The sequence below is a fragment of the Podarcis tiliguerta genome (assembly GCF_965153285.1).
Source record: "Podarcis tiliguerta genome assembly, chromosome: 3".
In the NCBI taxonomy this organism is placed as follows: domain Eukaryota; kingdom Metazoa; phylum Chordata; class Lepidosauria; order Squamata; family Lacertidae; genus Podarcis; species Podarcis tiliguerta.
In genome coordinates, this window is record NC_139536.1 from 60,264,962 (window position 1) to 60,284,391 (window position 19,430).

The 19,430-nt window shown below is 40.4% G+C and overlaps 1 protein-coding gene across 6 annotated transcripts in view; it reads left to right on the plus strand.

The window, feature by feature from the left end:
* Positions 1-19,430, plus strand: part of MAP7 (microtubule associated protein 7) — a 99,354-nt gene that overhangs the window by 63,493 nt on the left and 16,431 nt on the right. For all 6 annotated transcript variants that reach the window (XM_083434925.1, XM_083434927.1, XM_083434924.1 and 3 more), the window contains exons 4-6: positions 7,816-7,979; positions 8,430-8,547; positions 11,927-12,037. In XM_083434925.1, coding sequence (XP_083291051.1) covers positions 7,816-7,979; positions 8,430-8,547; positions 11,927-12,037 — 393 coding nt within the window. The remainder of the gene's footprint in view (positions 1-7,815; positions 7,980-8,429; positions 8,548-11,926; positions 12,038-19,430) is intronic.

A 19,430-nucleotide genomic window follows, 5' to 3' on the forward strand; every position in this document is an offset into this window, starting at 1 on the left:
TAATCCAGGCTGTTCATCAGTCAGTCTGGTTCTCTTTGATCGGTTTGACCATATTGCCCAAACTCTCAGGATTCAATTGAACAGCATGGCTCAAACTTGAAGGCACCAGAGGAAAGCAAAACAGGGACTTGAAGCATAAGTTCCATTTCCATTTTTTTGGGGGGGGCGGGATACTATGTGAAGTGTCCCTCATATTTTACACCCAGTGAGTCTAGTCACATGCCTTGGACACCTTCAGACTTGAATCCTGCAGTGTAGTCTGTGTGTGGCTGCCTTGGAAGAGTTTTTAGAAACTGCAGCTGGTGCAAAATGCTTTCTGGTGTCTATTTCTTGGAGCATGTTACACTGGCCTGATACCAGTTGTGCTGGCTTCAGATTCATTTAAGGGCCCTATTCAAGGTGCTGGTTATTACTTAGAAAACTCTTAAATGGCATGGGGCCAGAATAGCTGAAAGATTCCCTCCTTCCATATGAATCTAGCTGTGGTTTACTATTTTTTTCTGAGGGTCCTGATTTATGCTGAGAAGGTGCTTGTAGCATCCATCTTCTCAGTTAAGTAGCTTTCCACAGCCCAGGGCTCTCCTGTTGTTTTGAACTCCAACTCTCATAAATCCCACCATGCACAGGAAATGAACAGGGATTATGGGAATTGTAGGCGAACAACACCTGGAGGATGTTAGGTTGGGGAAGCCTGGGTTTAATGCTTTTTTCTTTTTTTTTTTTTGTTTAATGCTTTATGGTTGTTAAGCTGACAAGTCATGTTCAAAGGTGCTTTCCTTTTTCCTGTTAGGAAAACGTAGCAAACTTCCTGCTCCCTTTGTGTAAACTGTTCTTAGAATAATACACACACACACACACACACACACACACACTATTAGTCCCAAAGCACAACAAATACACAACATCTTGATACCGAAATGACAGCACCAGCATAAAACCAGCATTTTAAAAAAACAAAAACAGCTGCATAGTAGTATTTATTTAGATAACTCACCCAACTTATACTCACCCTGCTTCCCTGAAAGGAGTTGAAACAGCAGATAATTGCTTTACGCAGTCTGGCATTCTAAAAATATTCAGTCTGCCTCAGCAAGCTGCAGGAGTTGTGGGATTTTGTAACACTTCATTTAGAGTGTAAGTGCTGATGCCTTGTTCTGTCTATATAAATTTTGATGTAGATCAGTTTTTCACTCCAGTTGCAGATAGGCAGAAATGCAACTAATTCCCTTCCCTCCTCCTGAAATGATCCTCGTCACTAACTAATAGAAGGAACATTTCCTAGACAGGGTAGACGAACCCTTGGGGTCCTGTGGGCACATTTGTAAAGCAGGTGTTGTGGATATCACACACATACACATTGCAACCTATTCTGTTGGCTACAATAGAATGCCAGTCTTAATTTCAGAAGGGAGGGGGAACCTGTGGACACCAGGGAAGGCCTCTGCGTGCACATGTGTGCCCTCGGTCACAACGTTGGTGACTGGTGTACCCTGTTCAGTTTCTTCTTCCACTTTCTAAAACTATTTTATTGGTCATCCAGGAGAAATGGTTATACAACAGAGTGAAACTTTAAAGTCTCTCTATGCTAGAGCTGCATGGTTCAGTAGATGTATGACTCTACTGCAGCAGTTTGTTATGGAACGATTTTCTAAAATACAGTGCAGTGGTACTTCAGGTTACATACGCTTCAGGTTACAGACTCCGCTAACCCAGAAATATTACCTCGGGTTAAGAACTTTGCTTCAGGATGAGAACAGAAATCGTGCAGTGGTGGCGCAGCGGCAGCAGGAGGCCCCATTAGCTAAAGTGGTGCTTCAGGTTAAGAACAGTTTCAGGTTAAGAGCAGACCTCCAGAACGAATTAAGTACTTAAACCGAGGTACCACTGTATCTTTTTTGGAAGCTGCAGTGGATAGAGTATGACTTCCTCACACAATTAAGCAACAAGGAGACTGTCTCTTCCGTCAGCAGGGCCAAAACAGAACCATGGAGCTGGAGGTGGCATTGTAGGCCATCAAGCTTGAGGCAGAAAATCCAGAGCTAAAGCATCCCCAGGAGATGGTCATCTATCCTCAGCTGCTATTACTACTTACTTAGGAGGAGAGGAGTGAGGCTGTGGCCAGGTGAATGCAGTGCAAAGGCAGCAGCAAAGCCAATTTGGTTCTCCTGTTAGTGTATTTGCACCATACCAATCTCCCTACAACCTCACCCTTTATCTCCCGGTAAGCAATGGCAGTGCAAACAGCCGGGGGTCAGGTGAGAAGCAGCTCCGCACCACGCTGCCCACTACCATCCAGATGTTCAACTGGGGCAGCAGGGAACACTTTTTTTGCAGACGCAAAGAAATATTAGGTTTCTCCTTTTCAGCTATAAGACAGACTCATGTGAGTCCCAAGTGTTTGGAAATACAAGATCGGCCAAAAAGTACATGCAAACACTTTCCAGCATGATACACCAATATTTTCCTGGTTTCTTTTTTCTGTGGAGAAATTGCTTAAGATAGGACAATGGAGCCTTCTAAATTAATTTTAAATAATTGCATTTATTGGCATTTGTAAATTCATTGATTGTTTAGAGGCAGTGTATGAAGGATGATTCTAGGGTTATGATGATTAAATTGTAATGATAAACTTTAATAATAATAAAAAACTACAGGGTTTCTTTAAAAGGCAATAAAAGATCAACAGCATTTTTTGCAACTTTCTCTGTTATGGCAATTGAATATTATGCCCATGAGAGTTATTGTCTATAAAATTATTTCCACTTGATTAAAGACTATATAATGAACACAAGACTGTATAATGAAAGTTAATACTGTTGATCAGATTAGGGTTTTTTTGTGTGCAAGCTGTCTTCTAGATAACTCTTCTTTCTGTCACATGCTGAAGTTGCCAAATCCATTGTGGACCTTTTTGAGGAAGAAAAGAATGTTGCTGCTGAGATGTTGGAGGCAGCCTTGGCTTCACATCCTCTCTCTCTTCAGGATAATTTAAAGTCAGCAACCGTTATGTCTTGCAGATGGATGAGAAAGACTGTGTTTGGAGGGGGGAAATAGTTAACTATTAAGGAAAGCAGTTGATGTTTTATGTATCCCCAGCGGCTATGTCTAGATTTAGGCTATGTCTGCATTGCAGTTTTATTGCAGCTTCACTTTTATCAGCTTTGTTTTGAATTCCACAAAATGTATTTCTGTTTGCTTGAATATTCTTCCCAGTTTATCTCTGCATCAAGAAGCCATCCTGTCTGTGTCTGTGCATCTACAGACAATTCAAGATTCTTCATTCGTTTCTTTTTCACACTTAATTCCCCTCCCCCTAAATTCTCGTTAATGATGGGGGGGGGGGTTTGGCAGTGGGTCATGCTTACTTTTGAATAAGGCCTTTGTGATTTTTATATTGTTTCTCATTGCAGAGGTATCAGGGAAATGGAGCAATGATACAGGGCAAACCATAAACAGAGGAAGCGCAGAGTTCTTTTTATCTCCTGTTTCCCTTTTGCACAATTTCCATCCACATACATTTCAGAGCTAGGTTAGAGCAGCCCTTGCAGAATCGCACTGGGCTTCTTGCCCTCACTATGCAGGCCATCTGCATGTTGCATATGTTGTAAGACAAGCCAAATGTAGACAAGCGCTGAATGATAGATGAGATTTGGAGAGGGGGTAGCATTATTAACTTATGGCTCAGTCAATATTTATTCCCTGAAGCAATATTGACTTACCACCCATGAGTTTCTATCACTTGAAACTTTTTTCATTTCAAATAGCAGCATTTCTAACTTATTGTTAATAATTATAACAACTTACATAGAACATAATGTATATACATTTACATACAGTCATCTCTTTAAAGACCAACAGCAGTAAGATACTTCTGTTAAGCTTTATTTTCTGGTATAACAAGATCTGGAAGAATATATATCAAACCCTTGAAAAATAGCATCCTTTTGATTTAGTTATTAAAGGTGGCATCCTTCATCAGGATGCCTGCAGTAAAGGGCAAGATGGCATCACCTTCCCACTCAATGTACAGAAGCTGACTGGACTGCCAGTTGAATCTTACTTCAACCCTGGCAGCGTTATCCAGCTTGGGAAATATGGATGTCTTTATTTAAGTTGATGTGTTATTTTATTTTGTTTTGTTTGCTTGCTTGCTTTGTATATGGTGTGGTATAACACCCTGCTGCTGCACCTTTGGGTTGTTAGTAACGGTTGTTATGCTACAATAGCTAACTAACAAACAGACACTGGTGACAATATAGCATTCTCCATCTTGTGTGAGACAACGGGCTTGTTGAAGGAGTCTTGGCTGTGCCATGTGGCATGCACTGCTCTGCCTCCCATCAGAGGGCTGCAGCTACTGCCTTTCCAGCAATTGCCCCTCTTTTTCCTAATGGTAGCATGCCCTCCAACATCCCAGTGATGAAAATGAAGACGGCAGTTCTGTCCACATGCCCCATATACGTGTGTGTGTGTGTGTGTGTGCACAACCTCGGTCATGGCAGCCAAGTGGAAACTCCACCTTCATGGGCAGTCTACCCACCACTCCTCTCCACCAGCACTAGGCACTGAGCACAAAGATTCTGAATCCCCACCTATCTTCCCCATCTGGTACTTGAACTCCATGGAGCCATTGCCTGGCATGCCCTGCTAGAAGCACTCCTTCTGGCTGGCAGCAGGAAGGTGAACATACTGCAGGGCTGGCAGTGGTGGGTAGGCCTTGATGAGGACCCTCTGGGTGCCCCCAAGAGCAGCAGTAGTAGCCTGAGTGCAAAGGCTGTCAAAGAGAAAAACAACAGCCAGATGGGTGGGGTATAAATATATTATTATTATTATTATTATTATTATTATTAGGCTGTCATCACCACCATCATCTGGTTCCTTCCTGCCACCAGAAGGAGAGCAGAGCCCAGGCCTCCTCCTTGGAGAAGAAGTAGTGGCTGCGCTCTGCTGTGCTTGAACAGGATGCAAGTTACAGAGGGCGCGCAGAGCACAGCTCCAGTCTCCTGCTAAGATGGGACTGTGCACATTTCTCTCTTATTTAAAATGTGCCAGCTGACTTGCGTGGCACCCAAGAATGAGCGTCTTTGAGTTCCTCACTCTTGCAGGAGACCAAAAGACAGAACATTCCAGGATCCAATCAGAAGCCAGGATGGCTTTTGTAATTCCAGGATGTCCTGCTCAAAACAGAACAATTGCCGAGGGCTGGCCCTGTACAGTACAGAGCTGAATAATAATATACAGCTTCACTTTCCCCTGCTCCTATCAGGTTAAGCTGGGTATTCAAGTGTAGTACAGTAGTAATTCTAATGTTTCTGTAAGTGGAAGAACAAGCTATTCTTGTTTTGCTGTCTGGATTATCAATTATTTGCATTTTGAAATGAACCATAGCCCGAAAGGATGCCATTGGTATTTGCTTAGATAATCAAGACGTAAGCTAATTTATATAATATATCAGTGCTAGCAAGCTAGAATCTTACCTAATGCCATTGTGTTCTGCTTCAGTTCATTCATAAGAAGAGATTTTTAAATAGCTCCATTTCTCCAACTACCCAGCCGAGATACGCAGAGGAAGATTCTTTGAGATTTCAAAGTGTAAATTAATTTCTTGGCATTCACAGTAGAATCCATAACTTGCCATCAATCTATAAGACAAAACTTATTACCTTGTTGGCAAGCCAGTGAGGGGTGGTGGAAGTTTAGATAAAAATTGTATCAATTGCTTTTTTATTTTTAGCAACTAGAGTTTCAGGTCACCTTCTGCAAATGTCCCCTAATCAGAGCCAGTCTATCCTGTACGCTGTTATGTGTTCTCAGGAACTGCAGCAGGACTAGTTAAATATTGAGCTAGACTGCATTTTATTTTATTTGTTTTGTGTTTCCTGTGCATTTTAATTTTGTTGTGAGCTGCCTGGAAATGGCAGGATATAAATTTTTGAATAAATTAAGAATATAGCATATTTAATGGGTGTTATTCAAGTCCATGTTTGCACTAGTGCAAGAATCAGCACTAGCACAAGGGGGTTTCCCCCCCTCCTGCTCTCCCTCACTGCCCCCAAATATGCTCTGGAGGATAGGGAGAAAATTCAAATTTAGGGGAATGCAAGGGGGGTGAAAGAAAGAGATGGTTTCATTGTACGAGGAGAAATTCTTGCTCCGATGAAACAACCTGCTTAGCACTTTGTTGAATACAACCTATTATTATAATGCACTATCATTCCTTTAGGGATAAACAAAAACTTACTCTAAAAAGTTGGTGGTTGTGTTGTTTTTTCCTTATTAGTGTGAAATGCGATACAAATTTAATAAATTTTGCCTAAGCCTCTTTATAAAAAAAATGTTACAGATCTTCCACCTTGTAAGTACGCTTAGAATCACATCCTTAATGCTCCTAAACATTTTAGGTTCAGAGTATCTCAGAAAATGCACCCTAATTTCCAGATCCCTTCTAGGGATGCTATGAAATTACATTCATGAAGACTTCGCATAAGATACTCTCTCTCTCCATCTCCCTCGTGTGTGTGTGTGTGTGTGTGTGTGTGAGAGAGAGAGAGAGAGAGAGAGAGAGAATATGAATGATACCTGAGAGCAAAACATTTTTTTTAAAAAATGTCCTAAAGTCACATGCAAAATTAAAAGCCTAATACTAATGGAGGCAATGTTGGCAATCCCCAATCCCTTGAAAGTATGTATGTAATAAATAATAATGGTTCCCTTGTCCTTTTTGCAAAAATAGCTCTTCTTAGATTATAGTTATTAAATGCTAAAGGAAAGTATGTTTCAAAACATCGTTGATAATGTGGTAATTTAGCATCTTTTAAAACACCGCCCATGGTAGAATTTCCACAAATTCCCAAGGTAATTCCCCTCTCCCATCCATTATTATGCAAAAGGGCTGGTAGTACATGTAGATAACACAGAGCTAGATGGATCAATGGTCTGATTCAGTATAATCATGCTCCACTCTAGATGTTTTTCATAAAAGGTAAAGGGACCCCTGACCATTAGGTCCAGTCGTGAATGATTCTGGGGGTTGCGGCGCTCATCTCGCTTTATTGGCCGAGGGAGCCGGCGTTTGTCCGCAGACAGCTTCCGGGTCATGTGGCCAGCATGACTAAGCCGCTTCTGGTGAACCAGAGCAGCACACGGAAACGCCGTTTACCCTCCCGCTGGAGCGGTACCTATTTATCTACTTGCACTTTGTGCTTTCGAACTGCTAGGTTGGCAGGAGCAGGGACCGAACAACGGGAGCTCACCCCATTGTGGGGGTTCGAACCGCCGACCTTCTGATCAGCAAGTCCTAGGCTCTGTGGTTTAACTCACAGCGCCACCCGCGTCCCGAGAAGGTTTTCATAGTGTCCACTTATTGTTAATTTTTAGTACTTGGATATAGAATCCAACTTTTTAGCTATTTATATCAAAGCAAAACATCACTAATCATTGAATTTCTAGTCATGGGTAAAATAATGTACAGTGGTACCTCGGGTTACAGACGCTTCAGGTTACAGATTCCGCTAACCCAGAAATAGTACCTCAGTTTAAGAGGAGAACAGGATGAGAACAGAAATCGCACGATGGCAGTGGGAGGCCCCATTAGCTAAAGTGGTACCTCAGGTTAAGAACAGTTTTGGGTTAAGAATGGACCTCCAGAACGAATTAAGTTCTTAACCCGAGGTACCACTGTAATAACCAACCTTATTGCAACTAAAATGGGAAATGACCTTAATACTAGAGTGCTGTTAAGGTGAATATTGGGAATACTGGGAATATTGCCAGGCAAACAGCATTGTAAGTGAAATTTCCTTTGTTGCTGTTTAGCGGCAAGAGAAGCTGCCTGGGTAGAAAAAGAAGAGAGAGCAAGGCAATATTATGAGAAACACCTAGAGGAGCGCAAAAAGAAATTAGAAGAGCAGAGACTAAAAGAAGAGAGAAGGCGAGCTGCAGTGGAGGAAAAACGCCGACAGCGGATAGAAGAGGACAAGGTAAGCGGACTGTCCTACGGGGATCTTATGGGAAGTTGAATTTCCACCTTCAGCAGTGAAAACACATTTACTTTTTTGCCACTAGCATCAATGTGGGCTCCTTCCTGCATTCTTCCCATTGTGTATACAGTTTTAGATGTATTTAGATTTTTTTATTGTTTTATTGCTGGTGTGTTTGAGGCCCTGGGCTCCTTTGGATGGAAGGCCATGATATGAATTTAAGAAATAAATGACTTGCAGGTAGGCAGGAAAAGTCTGTGAGCCTCAATGAGCAGCAATGACCACCCATACAGCAGGATGGGTGTACTTGGTAGTTCATGCATGTCTCCATTCGGAGTGGCTCTTTGGGCACACCTGAAGATGAACACATTGTACCCTTGTTGATTTCATTGTTGTTGTCAAAATATGGCTGTACCTGTTCAGACATTTATCTGTGTGTTATCTCATTAGGAGCGCCATGAAGCGGTCGTGCGGCGCACAATTGAGAGGAGCCAGAAACCGAAACAAAAGCAAAATAGGTGGTCCTGGGGAGGTGCACTTCATAACAGCAGCAGCATTAACAATACAGGTAAAACAGGAGACCAGGTGTCTCAGCCTGGCTCCCTGTCTTTGTGCTAATATGGGTTTATGGACTGTGACTGAGGAAGCTTGTCCACTCTTCTTGCCTTTTCTGCCTAAGCGCTCACAAATGAAAAATTGAACTAATGCTTTAAGAACTGACTGCTCTTTTTCGCTCCATCTGTATTTGCACTTAATTTGCTTTGTTCGTCTCTTTCTCTGTCTTTCTGCTTGTCTCTTCTCTGACCTTGTGTCTGTGTGCCAGCAGTCTTTCGGTCTAAGCCAAACTTTTGAAAACTCATGTACTTGCCGAATTTTATTAATATGAGTATTTTAGGGAAACAATGTGAATTCTTATATAAAAAGTAGAAGTTCGGGGTTTATTTCGTTGCTGCTTTAAAAGCCAGTGTTTGGGGTGGGTGGGTGGTGGGTCCACTCATCAGCATAACTAATATTCATTAATATTGAAAAGCTTTTTAAGTAGTTTTCTCCTTTCCTCTGAAAAAGTTCAGTTTGACAAAATATCAGGTACAAAATAAATCATGCTGTATTTTCCCCAAGCGCATTCTGTGTATGCAGGTGTCATGTGATGGCTTTAATTCTAAAGAGATGCCCAGTACGCTTTAACATTAGGAATTTGCATATATATCACATACTTTCTTCTACACAAGCTCAATAATGGGTGTTTACTGCCTTTATCATGAAACAAATATGTGTATCATTGCGCTTACCAAGAGCAAGTACTTCATATTACTACTACTTTCATTGTGTTGCAAAATCAATAAACAGTTGCTTTTCCATAACAATGTTCTACTTACTCTCTTTGCTTTTCTCTTTATAACTTGTTTGCTGCCTTTTAAATTTTTCTTTACTTTTGAAAATCATTGTCTTGCATTCTGTCCCTAGGTTATTTTGTTGAATCATCATTCACCTTTCTCGATTTAGCAGGCTTGGAGTACCACTTCAGACCTCTGGGTGGTGCTAGAAAACCCGGTACATAAATCCCTGTGATTTTGTTGGTTTTATTTTTATCACCAGTAGTTTATCTCCTCAGAATAGGACCAGTACACCAGTAACTAAACCATCTTTCGTTAGAGACAGTGCATGCCTAACACTTGCTGCATAGACTAGAGCTGATAGATAGCCCCTGCCGTCTTCACATTTACCAAGCTATTGGGTGACTTAAAGAATGTGGCACAGCTTCTCAAAATACAGCATACAGTTTTGAAGGGATTCTGTTTATATACAGTATTTGGACTCTTTTCTCCCCCCCCCCTCCCTACTTTCAGAAGCAAACAACATTTTCAAAATTCCTTTTGGGGGAATATAGTTGTTCTTTTTTTATCCTCCTTTCTCCCCACTTCCCACCTCTCATTTACAACTGAAATCCCTTTAAACTGTGCGCTTACCTTTCTGTGCTCTTGAAGTAACTGTTAAGTTCTCAGCATAGCACAGCTGCTGACTTTGCAGCATTGGAAGAGAAGGGTGGTGCAGCGTGATAGTGCATTCTCAAACCAAGCCAGCATTTAAGGAAAGTAAAACAAACCCCATTACAAAGTATGTGTGCTGCAGATTGCCCTTCAGATTACCATTCACTCCTCCCTCCCCTCTCTCCAGACATGCAGTTTCTGTCTATCCAAACAAACATGGCAGATGGCATTCTGGTCATGTCTGCTTCAGTGCTCTCTCCTAGCACTTCTTATTTTTTCCTTTCTAACCTCTCTCACCATTCACAACAGCTTTTCTCAATCCCCCCTCCCAGCCCCCATGCTTTCTCCTCACACTACTAGTTGCTTATTTTCTGTTATAGAAAAAAAGAATGGCATACTAAAATTGCAGATTTTTCTGGCCTATCCTGTTTTTTGTTTTTTAAAAAAGGCTGGTGGTGGAGGAGAAATTTCACTCTAGGATTCCAAAATAGCTAGGATTGTATATCATGCTAGTGTAAATGGTGGAGAGGATAAGAGAAAGTGGATATGGACAATGAAAAAGTCCTAATAAAAAGCGGCGTATAGGTGTTGATATAATGGCTGGAATGATTAGGATAGTATGACATTTGTCCAAATGGCCATTCAATAATGGATGCTTTTGGTAAGGCATCTATTGTATGTGACACCAACTTTTCCCTTTGGGGGAAGAACCCTCAAAATTACGTATTTGTTATTTAAATTTATTTTAAGACAATGGTAAAATAAAACAATCGCATTAACGTATGAAACACACATATAAAACAAACAAACAACAAATATGGACAGATATCCCTATTTGCTTCAGGGCACAGGGTTAGATTTGTGCAAGCCTCTGCCCAAATAAGTTCTCACATACTTATAGATTTATTTATTTTATTTTATATATGTTAACTGGATTGATATTTAGCATGATATAGCAGTATATAAATAGTTTTTATAACTAAAAAACCAAAGTCCATTAAATCAGCTTTATATCCTCTATAGATTTTTTTATTTTATTTTATATATGTTAACTGGATTGATATTTAGCATGATATAGCAGTATATAAATAGTTTTTATAACTAAAAAAACAAAGTCCATTAAATCAGCTTCATATCCTCTATAATTTATTTACAGGAATTCTTAGAACTTCGAGTCTGCCTAACTTTTTGTCCCCTTCTTTGGTCTCCTTTCTTGGCATGGTGTGCTGGCTGTATTCACTCCTGTCTCATCTTAGTAATACAGGTGCTCATGATTCTGAAGCATCCTGGTCAAAAGACTTGCTTCCTTCTGGTTCGCATGACACATAAGCTAATATGTGGCTTACCGAGACTCTGAAAATTCAGGCTTGCAGCCCCTTTGCCCCTGCTATGTCTTTTTTTTTTTCTCTCCTGCTACATGCTGGGCTACACCAAGCTTACGCTTAGTCTATTGTCTGAATCAGGGCCTGCGGTTAAAACCTTCTCCTCCTTAACCATGAGCTGTAGCCAAGGTTTGTTCATGCAAACCAGAACTTAGTAGCCAAATGCTCTTTTTAAACAGATTTGTTTTTATAAAGCCCAAATACAGGTAGGCATGTCAATGCTTCTCTATCATTTCCCCATATTTCCTCTAGGCTTACTGCATCACCTTTTTTGTAAGCACAATGAGATGGACATGGAAATCTCATTGTGTTTATTTATTGCCATTTCATTCGGATTTGTCTCGTTAAAATGCTGTTTGTTTGGCTGAATGAATAATGGTGGCAACCTGACATTATATCATTTTGTGCCCAGTCTTTGAGTCACCTACAAAGTCCCCTGAAAGTCCTTCCTGTTTGTTAAAGGTGCCATTTGATAGGAAGAAAACCTATTACTCTGGTATACTTTTCCCTCTAGAGGACTAGGAAGTTGCATTTCTGCATGTGGGCTGTCAATTAGCATTATTTCCATTTGTTTTAGATCCAGACAGGCGATCTGTTTCAACAATGAACCTTTCGAAACATGTTGATCCAGTCATTAACAAGCGACTCTCCTCCTCATCTGCAACATTACTAAATTCTCCAGACAGAGGTACAGTTTTTTTAAAAGGAACAACTGAAAGGAAAGAGCTAAAATGTTCTGTAAAACCTCAGCAACTATTAAAGGCACTTTATTTACATGGCAAAGAGGAAAGAAAAAAGCTTCCAACACAAGACCATGTTTTGGAAAGAAAAAAAAACACAACATATCTGAAATATTGAAACTTGCCTGAATCGGTACACTTAGCAAGTGCTAAAAGCAGTGCTTCTGTCAGGTTTTTTAGTAAATGAATTGAAAACTAAAGAACCAGCTCATCTATCTCTCCATACTGCATGGAATCCATTTTAATTTTTTGAACATCACCACTAGACCATACTCATTTGGTCATTTTATATTTTTTTAACCACTTAAAAACAAGTTATTGAATTTCTCCAGGGCATTCAGATAACTGGCTTAAGTTGGGTAAGAAACTGGATATTCAGTGGCTCTGTGATCTTACACAGTGACTTGATTTGAAAGAGAAGCTTTATTCCAAATCATATTTCAGTATTTTGGCCGGGGGTGGGGGGCATTCAGCTAAATGAGATGTTTCTTTCATTTTGATGTCTTATTGGATATAGAACAAAAAATGGGGTCTGTCTCATATATTCGTTGCTTAGAAACCAATAGATGAAATATACTATCTCAGTGTTAACCAAAAATATCCAGAGTGTTGTAATCTGGTTTGTTGCAGATACTCATTTTTAAAATATAGGTTGATATTTTAAAAGGTTATCAATTATTTTAAGATAGCATTGTGAAACTGGTTGGAAGGTCTCATATGTTTGGTAAACCCAGGCTACAATCCTATACACCCTTACCTGGGAGTAAGTACCATTAAATTCAATGGGACTTGCTTTGGGTAAACATGCGTAGGATTGTTCTGATTATGTCTTTGCAATCTGTGGGGTTTGCTTTCAGTATTTGTGTGTGCTTTTCTGCATGTATGGCAATATATGTGTCCCCATGCTGTGTTGTATGCCAGGCTGACAGTTCATATGCTGTAGCTTTGAAACATTGTCAAAGAGTGACTATCTGGCTGTAACAACCTTTTAGGTAGCAAAGTACAATTTCTCAAGAAATTGTTCTTACACAAGAAAAATAGTTTATTTCTTTTCTATATTAATGCACAGAAACTTTCAAAGATCCCCTCCCCGCAAAAAGTTAACTCTTCTCTTAAAAAAAAGTTTGTTTAAGATTTATGATAAAATGTATTGGAAGCCAAAAAAGAGATACACACTTCCTATTTATTGCAAGTGGTGTTTGTAGATAAGTGTGCCCGTTTGCAAATCACGAATTGAGCTTTGAAAGGAGTGGTTGTAATCGCATGTGTTTTGCTCCTGAAAAGCGCTCTCCTTAAACTTACTTTCCCAGTTCCCTAGTACATCCATTCCATGACAATTTAGACTTCTGTATGTTCAGGCAGAAGTGTTCGTGTAACATTTAAATGAATGTGGAAACCTAGTTTTGCTGTGAAAATGCAGAGCGATTTTCAAAGTTGACTCTTGTCCTACCAAATGTGGTCCTTTAGATTCCCAGTTTCAGTTGTTGGAACAAGAAAGGGTTCTGAAGAGCTACCTGGGTGTCATTAAGAGTTTTACCAGCTAGGTTTCTTCGTATTATCAGAGATTATAGCTCTCATAGCCCTGGTGGCATTGCTTTTGAGAATGCTTTGACAGGAACTATACCAGTGATAGGTGGAGCCAGAAGCAAAAGTGGGTGGAGTCTCAGATGTATTTCCCCCTCTATGTATAGTAGTACGGCTAGTTTGTCTCATATACCCCTCTCTATCTTGGATCTATTATCAGAGTTCAAGGACACATTCCATCCTGGCAAAAACTATCAGGGTGCAAAGCAGAGCTAGAAAGGGGTGCGGCCTGTGGAGGATTTCATGGGCCAGGTAGAGAAGTCTAGAGCAGGCATAGGCAAACTCGGCCCTCCAGATGTTTTGAGACCATCATCCCTGATCACTCATCCTGTTAGCTAGAGATCATGGGAGTTGTAGTCCCAAAACATCTGGTGGGCCGAGTTTGCCTATGGCTGGTCTAGAGAGCTGTATTTGGCCACAATGCCTGAGGTTCCCCATCTCTGATGTAGAGCAGTGAGCTGGGCCACTGTGAGAGCTAACTCTCCACCCCCCTCCCATTGCTGCATCCTTGTGCACTATTTGACAAGCCGCCTTTGAAACTGAGTCTCAAAAGCAGTTTTCCTTCTGACATGACATGATGTGACACTGGTATTAAGTGGAGGAAAACTATGTATGGAAAAGCTCTTCTGTAGTCCTAAATTGCATTTTTGGATCATGGCTTTAAATATGAATTGGAGCCAAGTGTCATATTTGCCTTTTAAACACGAGCATCTTTTGAGATACCCGAAGAATTAAATGCAATTTTAAGGACTATCAATTATGTATTCCCCCTAAAGGGTCAGATTGTCATCTGTCTTCTCCCCCTTCATTACACAAATGTATGGCTGGCAGAGCTATACAAAAGAATTCCAGTTTTTTCCTATTTACCACTACATCTACTGCATCTGCTACTAAGTTGGTAGAGCATGAGACTCTTAATCTCAGGGTCGTAGGTTTGAGCCCCACGTTGGGCAAAAGATTCCTTACAGGGGGTTGGACTGGATGACCCTTGTGGTCCCTTCCAGCTCTACAATTCTATTATTCTAACACAAGAAGAGCCTGGCTAGACCAGGCCAACACTAGTCCAGTATACTGCTACTCACAGTGGCATACTAGATGGCTGTTGGTAGCCCACAAGCAGTGCATGAATACAAGAGGAGCAAGTTTGCTTATGAGCTTCAGCAGCTGATGTTCAGAGGCATACTCCCCCCAATACTGGAGGAGGTACACAGCCATTGTAACTAGTAGCCATGGATACTTTCATCCATGAATTTGTCCAACGCCATTTTTAAACCATGCAAGTCGGTGACCGTCATGTCTTCCAGCAGTGCCTTCCATATTTAAGTATGTGCTCTGTGAAAAAGTAATTGCTTTTGTCTGTCCTGAATCCTCGCATCATTCAGCTTTGTTGGCTGATCCTTCATTCTGGTATTATGTGAGGGGAAGAAAAAGTCTATCGAGCCACATTTTCTGTGTGTGTGTGTATCTACTATATTTTTATGTGTGCTCCGCTGTATTTTTATGTGTGCACCCTTTGTCCTCTGCTCTTGTGGCTGTGCGGCATCTATGGTGTAGAACGAAAACCTGATTCCTGTGGCCCACCAGATGTTGTCTTACGTCAGTGCTCAGGGATGTTGGGAGTTGTGGTCAAGGAATACCTGGAGAGCCAGCAGTTCCCCACCCTTGCTCCCCAAAATGGCGTTGCCTCACAAATTAGACTCCAGATGGCCCTTAGCCAGGCCAGTTTCAGGAGCTAAGCTGTGGTGTGCAAAAGCATGGCTATAAAGCTAGGGCATTTTATTAAATTTTTCTCAACAGATCCTGCACCCAACAAAGACTCCCAGCTCAAAATATGAGGGGAACTTGCAGTCCTATTCTATGGATGTTTACTCAGAAGTAAATTCCCTATGCATAATAAATAGTACTAGTTTTTGGATCTCACACACACACCCGCTCCACTTACTTAGCTCCATGATGATTTCACAACAGGATTAGTAGAAAAAACATATTGTACAGAAAATGAAAAATAGCTCTCTGAACCAACTGCAGGACTGTAGCCAAACTGGCTTTGTTTTTAGATTGCGTGGGTGGACTCAGCACATCGGCTCTCCACAAACCCCACACATAGTGTAATCTGTGCCTGTCCAGGAGGTGAGATCATATTGAGATCAACATAAATTGTACTGTCTGCAAAGTCCAAGGTTCTTTGAAAGCACAGGTTCTGCAACCTGATATAAGACATATCAAAGAGGCCATTCAAGCTTTTGTCCAGCAACATCAAATAGGAACTACTGAAAGTGGCAAATTTGTCCTTGCCGTTTAGCTGGTTAGTGACAACTTTCCAAGTAAATAGTTGTCTATACCCACCATCCATTTGGAGCACCCTAAGTAGTTTTCCACTAATGGATGCATTAAGGACACACAGGACTAATGGATGCATTAAGGACACACAGGACTATCCCTCAGTGACAGGCCACAAGCTTTGCATGCACAGGCTCCTTGGGGCAATAACTACATTCCAGGTAGGGCTAGGTAAGACTCCTATCTGAAACCCTGGCTGAAAATATTTAGTTAGATGGACTAATAGACACAGATGGGTTCAGTACAAGGCAGTTTCATATGCTCTGTATATGTAGCAGTTTCCATGTGACACAAATTTATCCATTGTTAATGGTACTCAGAAGGACCAATTGAAATAATTGGACTTACTTGTTTCAGTGGGTCTGCTCTGTCTCTATCACACATTGTCTCTTACGCATACAATAAATTGAGTACAACTATTTTAATTGCTCAGAAAACTGGTTGTTAACCGTATAAAATGCTAGCATACTTTTGCACAATTGCATTTTGCATTTAATTTTTCAATTATGCCTCTAGTAGGTAAAGGAAAAGGTGGCCCTTAGCTTCACTGTTGGCTTCCACAGTGCACATAATTCAGATGGGTAAAAAATAAATAAATCAAATAGCTCCGTCTTTTTGCTCTAAAACATAAAATATATGTTCAAAACCTTTTACTGGGGATGTAGCACACATTTCAGTTAGACCTGAATCCTGAGTTCATAAATATTCTGGTGCTGTTTACAAAATCTGAATAGTCACTGATGTTTTTGAAAAGTTCCATTCCAGAGTTACATTTAGCCCATTTCTTTCATTTACCTGTTTAGACCAATTTTAACAGTAAATAGTGTAGTTGTAGTATAACAATAACAAAGTGCAATTTCCTTTCTAAAATCTAATCTTTTATGAACATATATTCACTAAATATCCTGAGAACAATAAAATACTTTCCCACTTTAAGCAATGTATTGGGTTTAGATTTCTGACGTAAGTAAATTTTCTATTTGATAGGAAAAAATGGATACATTTTTTATTTTATTTTATTGCACTGCTGTTTGATAAGCCAACCCAAGAGAATTACTCCTAATTGTTCTAGCATGACCCCTCGGGTCAATGAAAACTAAACGGGATCTCGAGACCTCATTTTTCTGAAGAAATTATACAACACTTAACTAAGTGTCCTTCCCTTTTTCATAGTGCCTACATCAGGCTAAATTTAACTGATTCCTACTGAAACCTCTTCATGGCTATGCTTAGGAGAAAGTACCACAATGCATTTGAACTTCCTTTTTGTTACAGTGCTTTGGAGTCAAAATTGTTCACCTTCCAAATAGTTTCACTTTGATTGCCCAGTGGAAAAATATCTCTGCTTTTCTCTTTATTGATCTTCAGATGGTAGAAGCTGATGTGGAGTGGGGTTTTTTTATTAAAATTCTTTAGATATGGGGCAAATGGGCTTGTTAATTTCATCCATCAACATATAACTTTGTAATATCCTACCACTTTTCTCCTAGACATATACGGCATTTGTGTGTGTTCTGTCACCACATATATTCAGAACCTATTTCTGCAAAACTTTAGATTCAATTCTGTCTAACCTGTTCTAGGCATGGAAGCTCTGACCCAGTTTGTACGTTACTCTTCCTGTCCAACATGCTTATGTTATTACTCACCAGTACTGGAGGAACTGGATGTTGTGATATTTCTGATCTTGGGAAGAAGCTGTGGTGTTCTACAACTTCTCTGGCATTACATTGCTGGCAGGGGGAAAGCACCAGCAATGAGACCTTCCTCTTAGTGCTTAAGGACCTGCATGCACAGCAGAGATACATGTGCACAGCCCACCACCACACACTGGTCTCTAATTTTGGCCTAGAACTGTGTTGATAGCAAATTTTACAGAATCATGTAAAACGTTCGTGATAGCAAGTGAAGTTGTGCAGCTTGTTTTGCTTTTCTGGTGCAAAATGTGGGGGTGGTGTGGTACAAATGCATTATGTTGTTAACTTGGCAATTAGCTTTTACAACTTTTTCTAGTTACTAATAGATAACAGTGCCGACTTTACTTTTATTATTTATCAATATTGAACCACTGCACAACTGGGAGAAACAAATGATTAGAAAATAATCAGTTCACTCAGGTTTTCCAAGGAAAATTTGTAGGGGAGAAAGATATTTAATTCTTCCCATGCCTACTGATTATGACTTGCAAATCTCCCCTCATTTCCCCCCCTACTTCCAGTTTCAGAGTCTGACTTGAGAGAAAAATGGGTAAAATGCTCCCCACACTCAGTTTCATCCATGCATTTGTGTTAAAGGGAAAATGCAAGGTTCCAAGCCCTCAGTTTGCCTCCAAACATGTATTTCTATCTTAAGTTTCAAGGTGCTGCTACAGAAGAAGCAGGAGCAGGGAAATGAAAGGGCAGCAAGAGCAATAGTACTCAGCAATGTTTCTTCCTTGAATCTTTCAATTATTTTCCCTCCCATGAACTTGTACTTTGCTAGTGAACAGTTTATTGAAGCGAATGTGTGTGTACGAAGTGGCGGAGAATGAAATCTGCTGACTTTCATAGTAGGCAGAGAAAAGTGATGCCCGGAACAGCTCATTGGGGGGAAATAATGCAAATGATGTTCTTCAAGATTTTACTGCAATGCCTCCCCCCCCCCCCCCCGCATTTTTAAGATTCAAGTTTTAATGGCCACAGATGTGCCTTAATGGGGGCATACATAGTATATTTTGTACTTTATGTAATCTGTCTGGACATGGTTCTGTTAACGAAAAACCTCTTTTGCAGCAGTTTATTATGTAAGAGCATTTATGCAGGCAGCCTAATATGAATGTGAGAAAATTTTCCTTCTGCAACTCCATTTTTCCCGGGGTGATAAAATTAAATTAGAAGGAGCATTCAAGTTTCTTCCAGGAAAAGATTGAGGTGTGATTTGTGCTTCAGGGTTAGATGAAGCCTAAGTTGCACTTGGAAACAAGGGCTACTGAAGTTAAGTTGTGATTAAATTGTCCCCTTGGTTTCAATCAGACCTGTGTTTAGCTAACTTAATCTGGATCCACTTACATAATGTTTTTATCTGTCTGTTTCTCTGTGAATGCATACCAGTTTCAGAAGAGTTTCTTTCCCCACATTGGAAGAATTGTTTCTCCATCTATGTGAAAAGCTTGACATAACCATCTGAAAAATGGACTTTGAAGCAATTCTAGTGTGTCATGAAACCTGTGTTAGGCGAGAAGCAGATTGATGAAGCTTATTGGGCAAGCTTTCACACTTTCTGCCACTACTTGTTGCAGATTGAAAGGAAGCATGTGCATCTCCTTCATGTGGAAAATCATGCTGTGCATGTAGACCTTGTGCATCTCCCATGTGTTTTCCTTTTGCACATTGCAAGAAGCAACAGAAATGGAGGCAGTTGCATTTCAAAGCTTCTTGG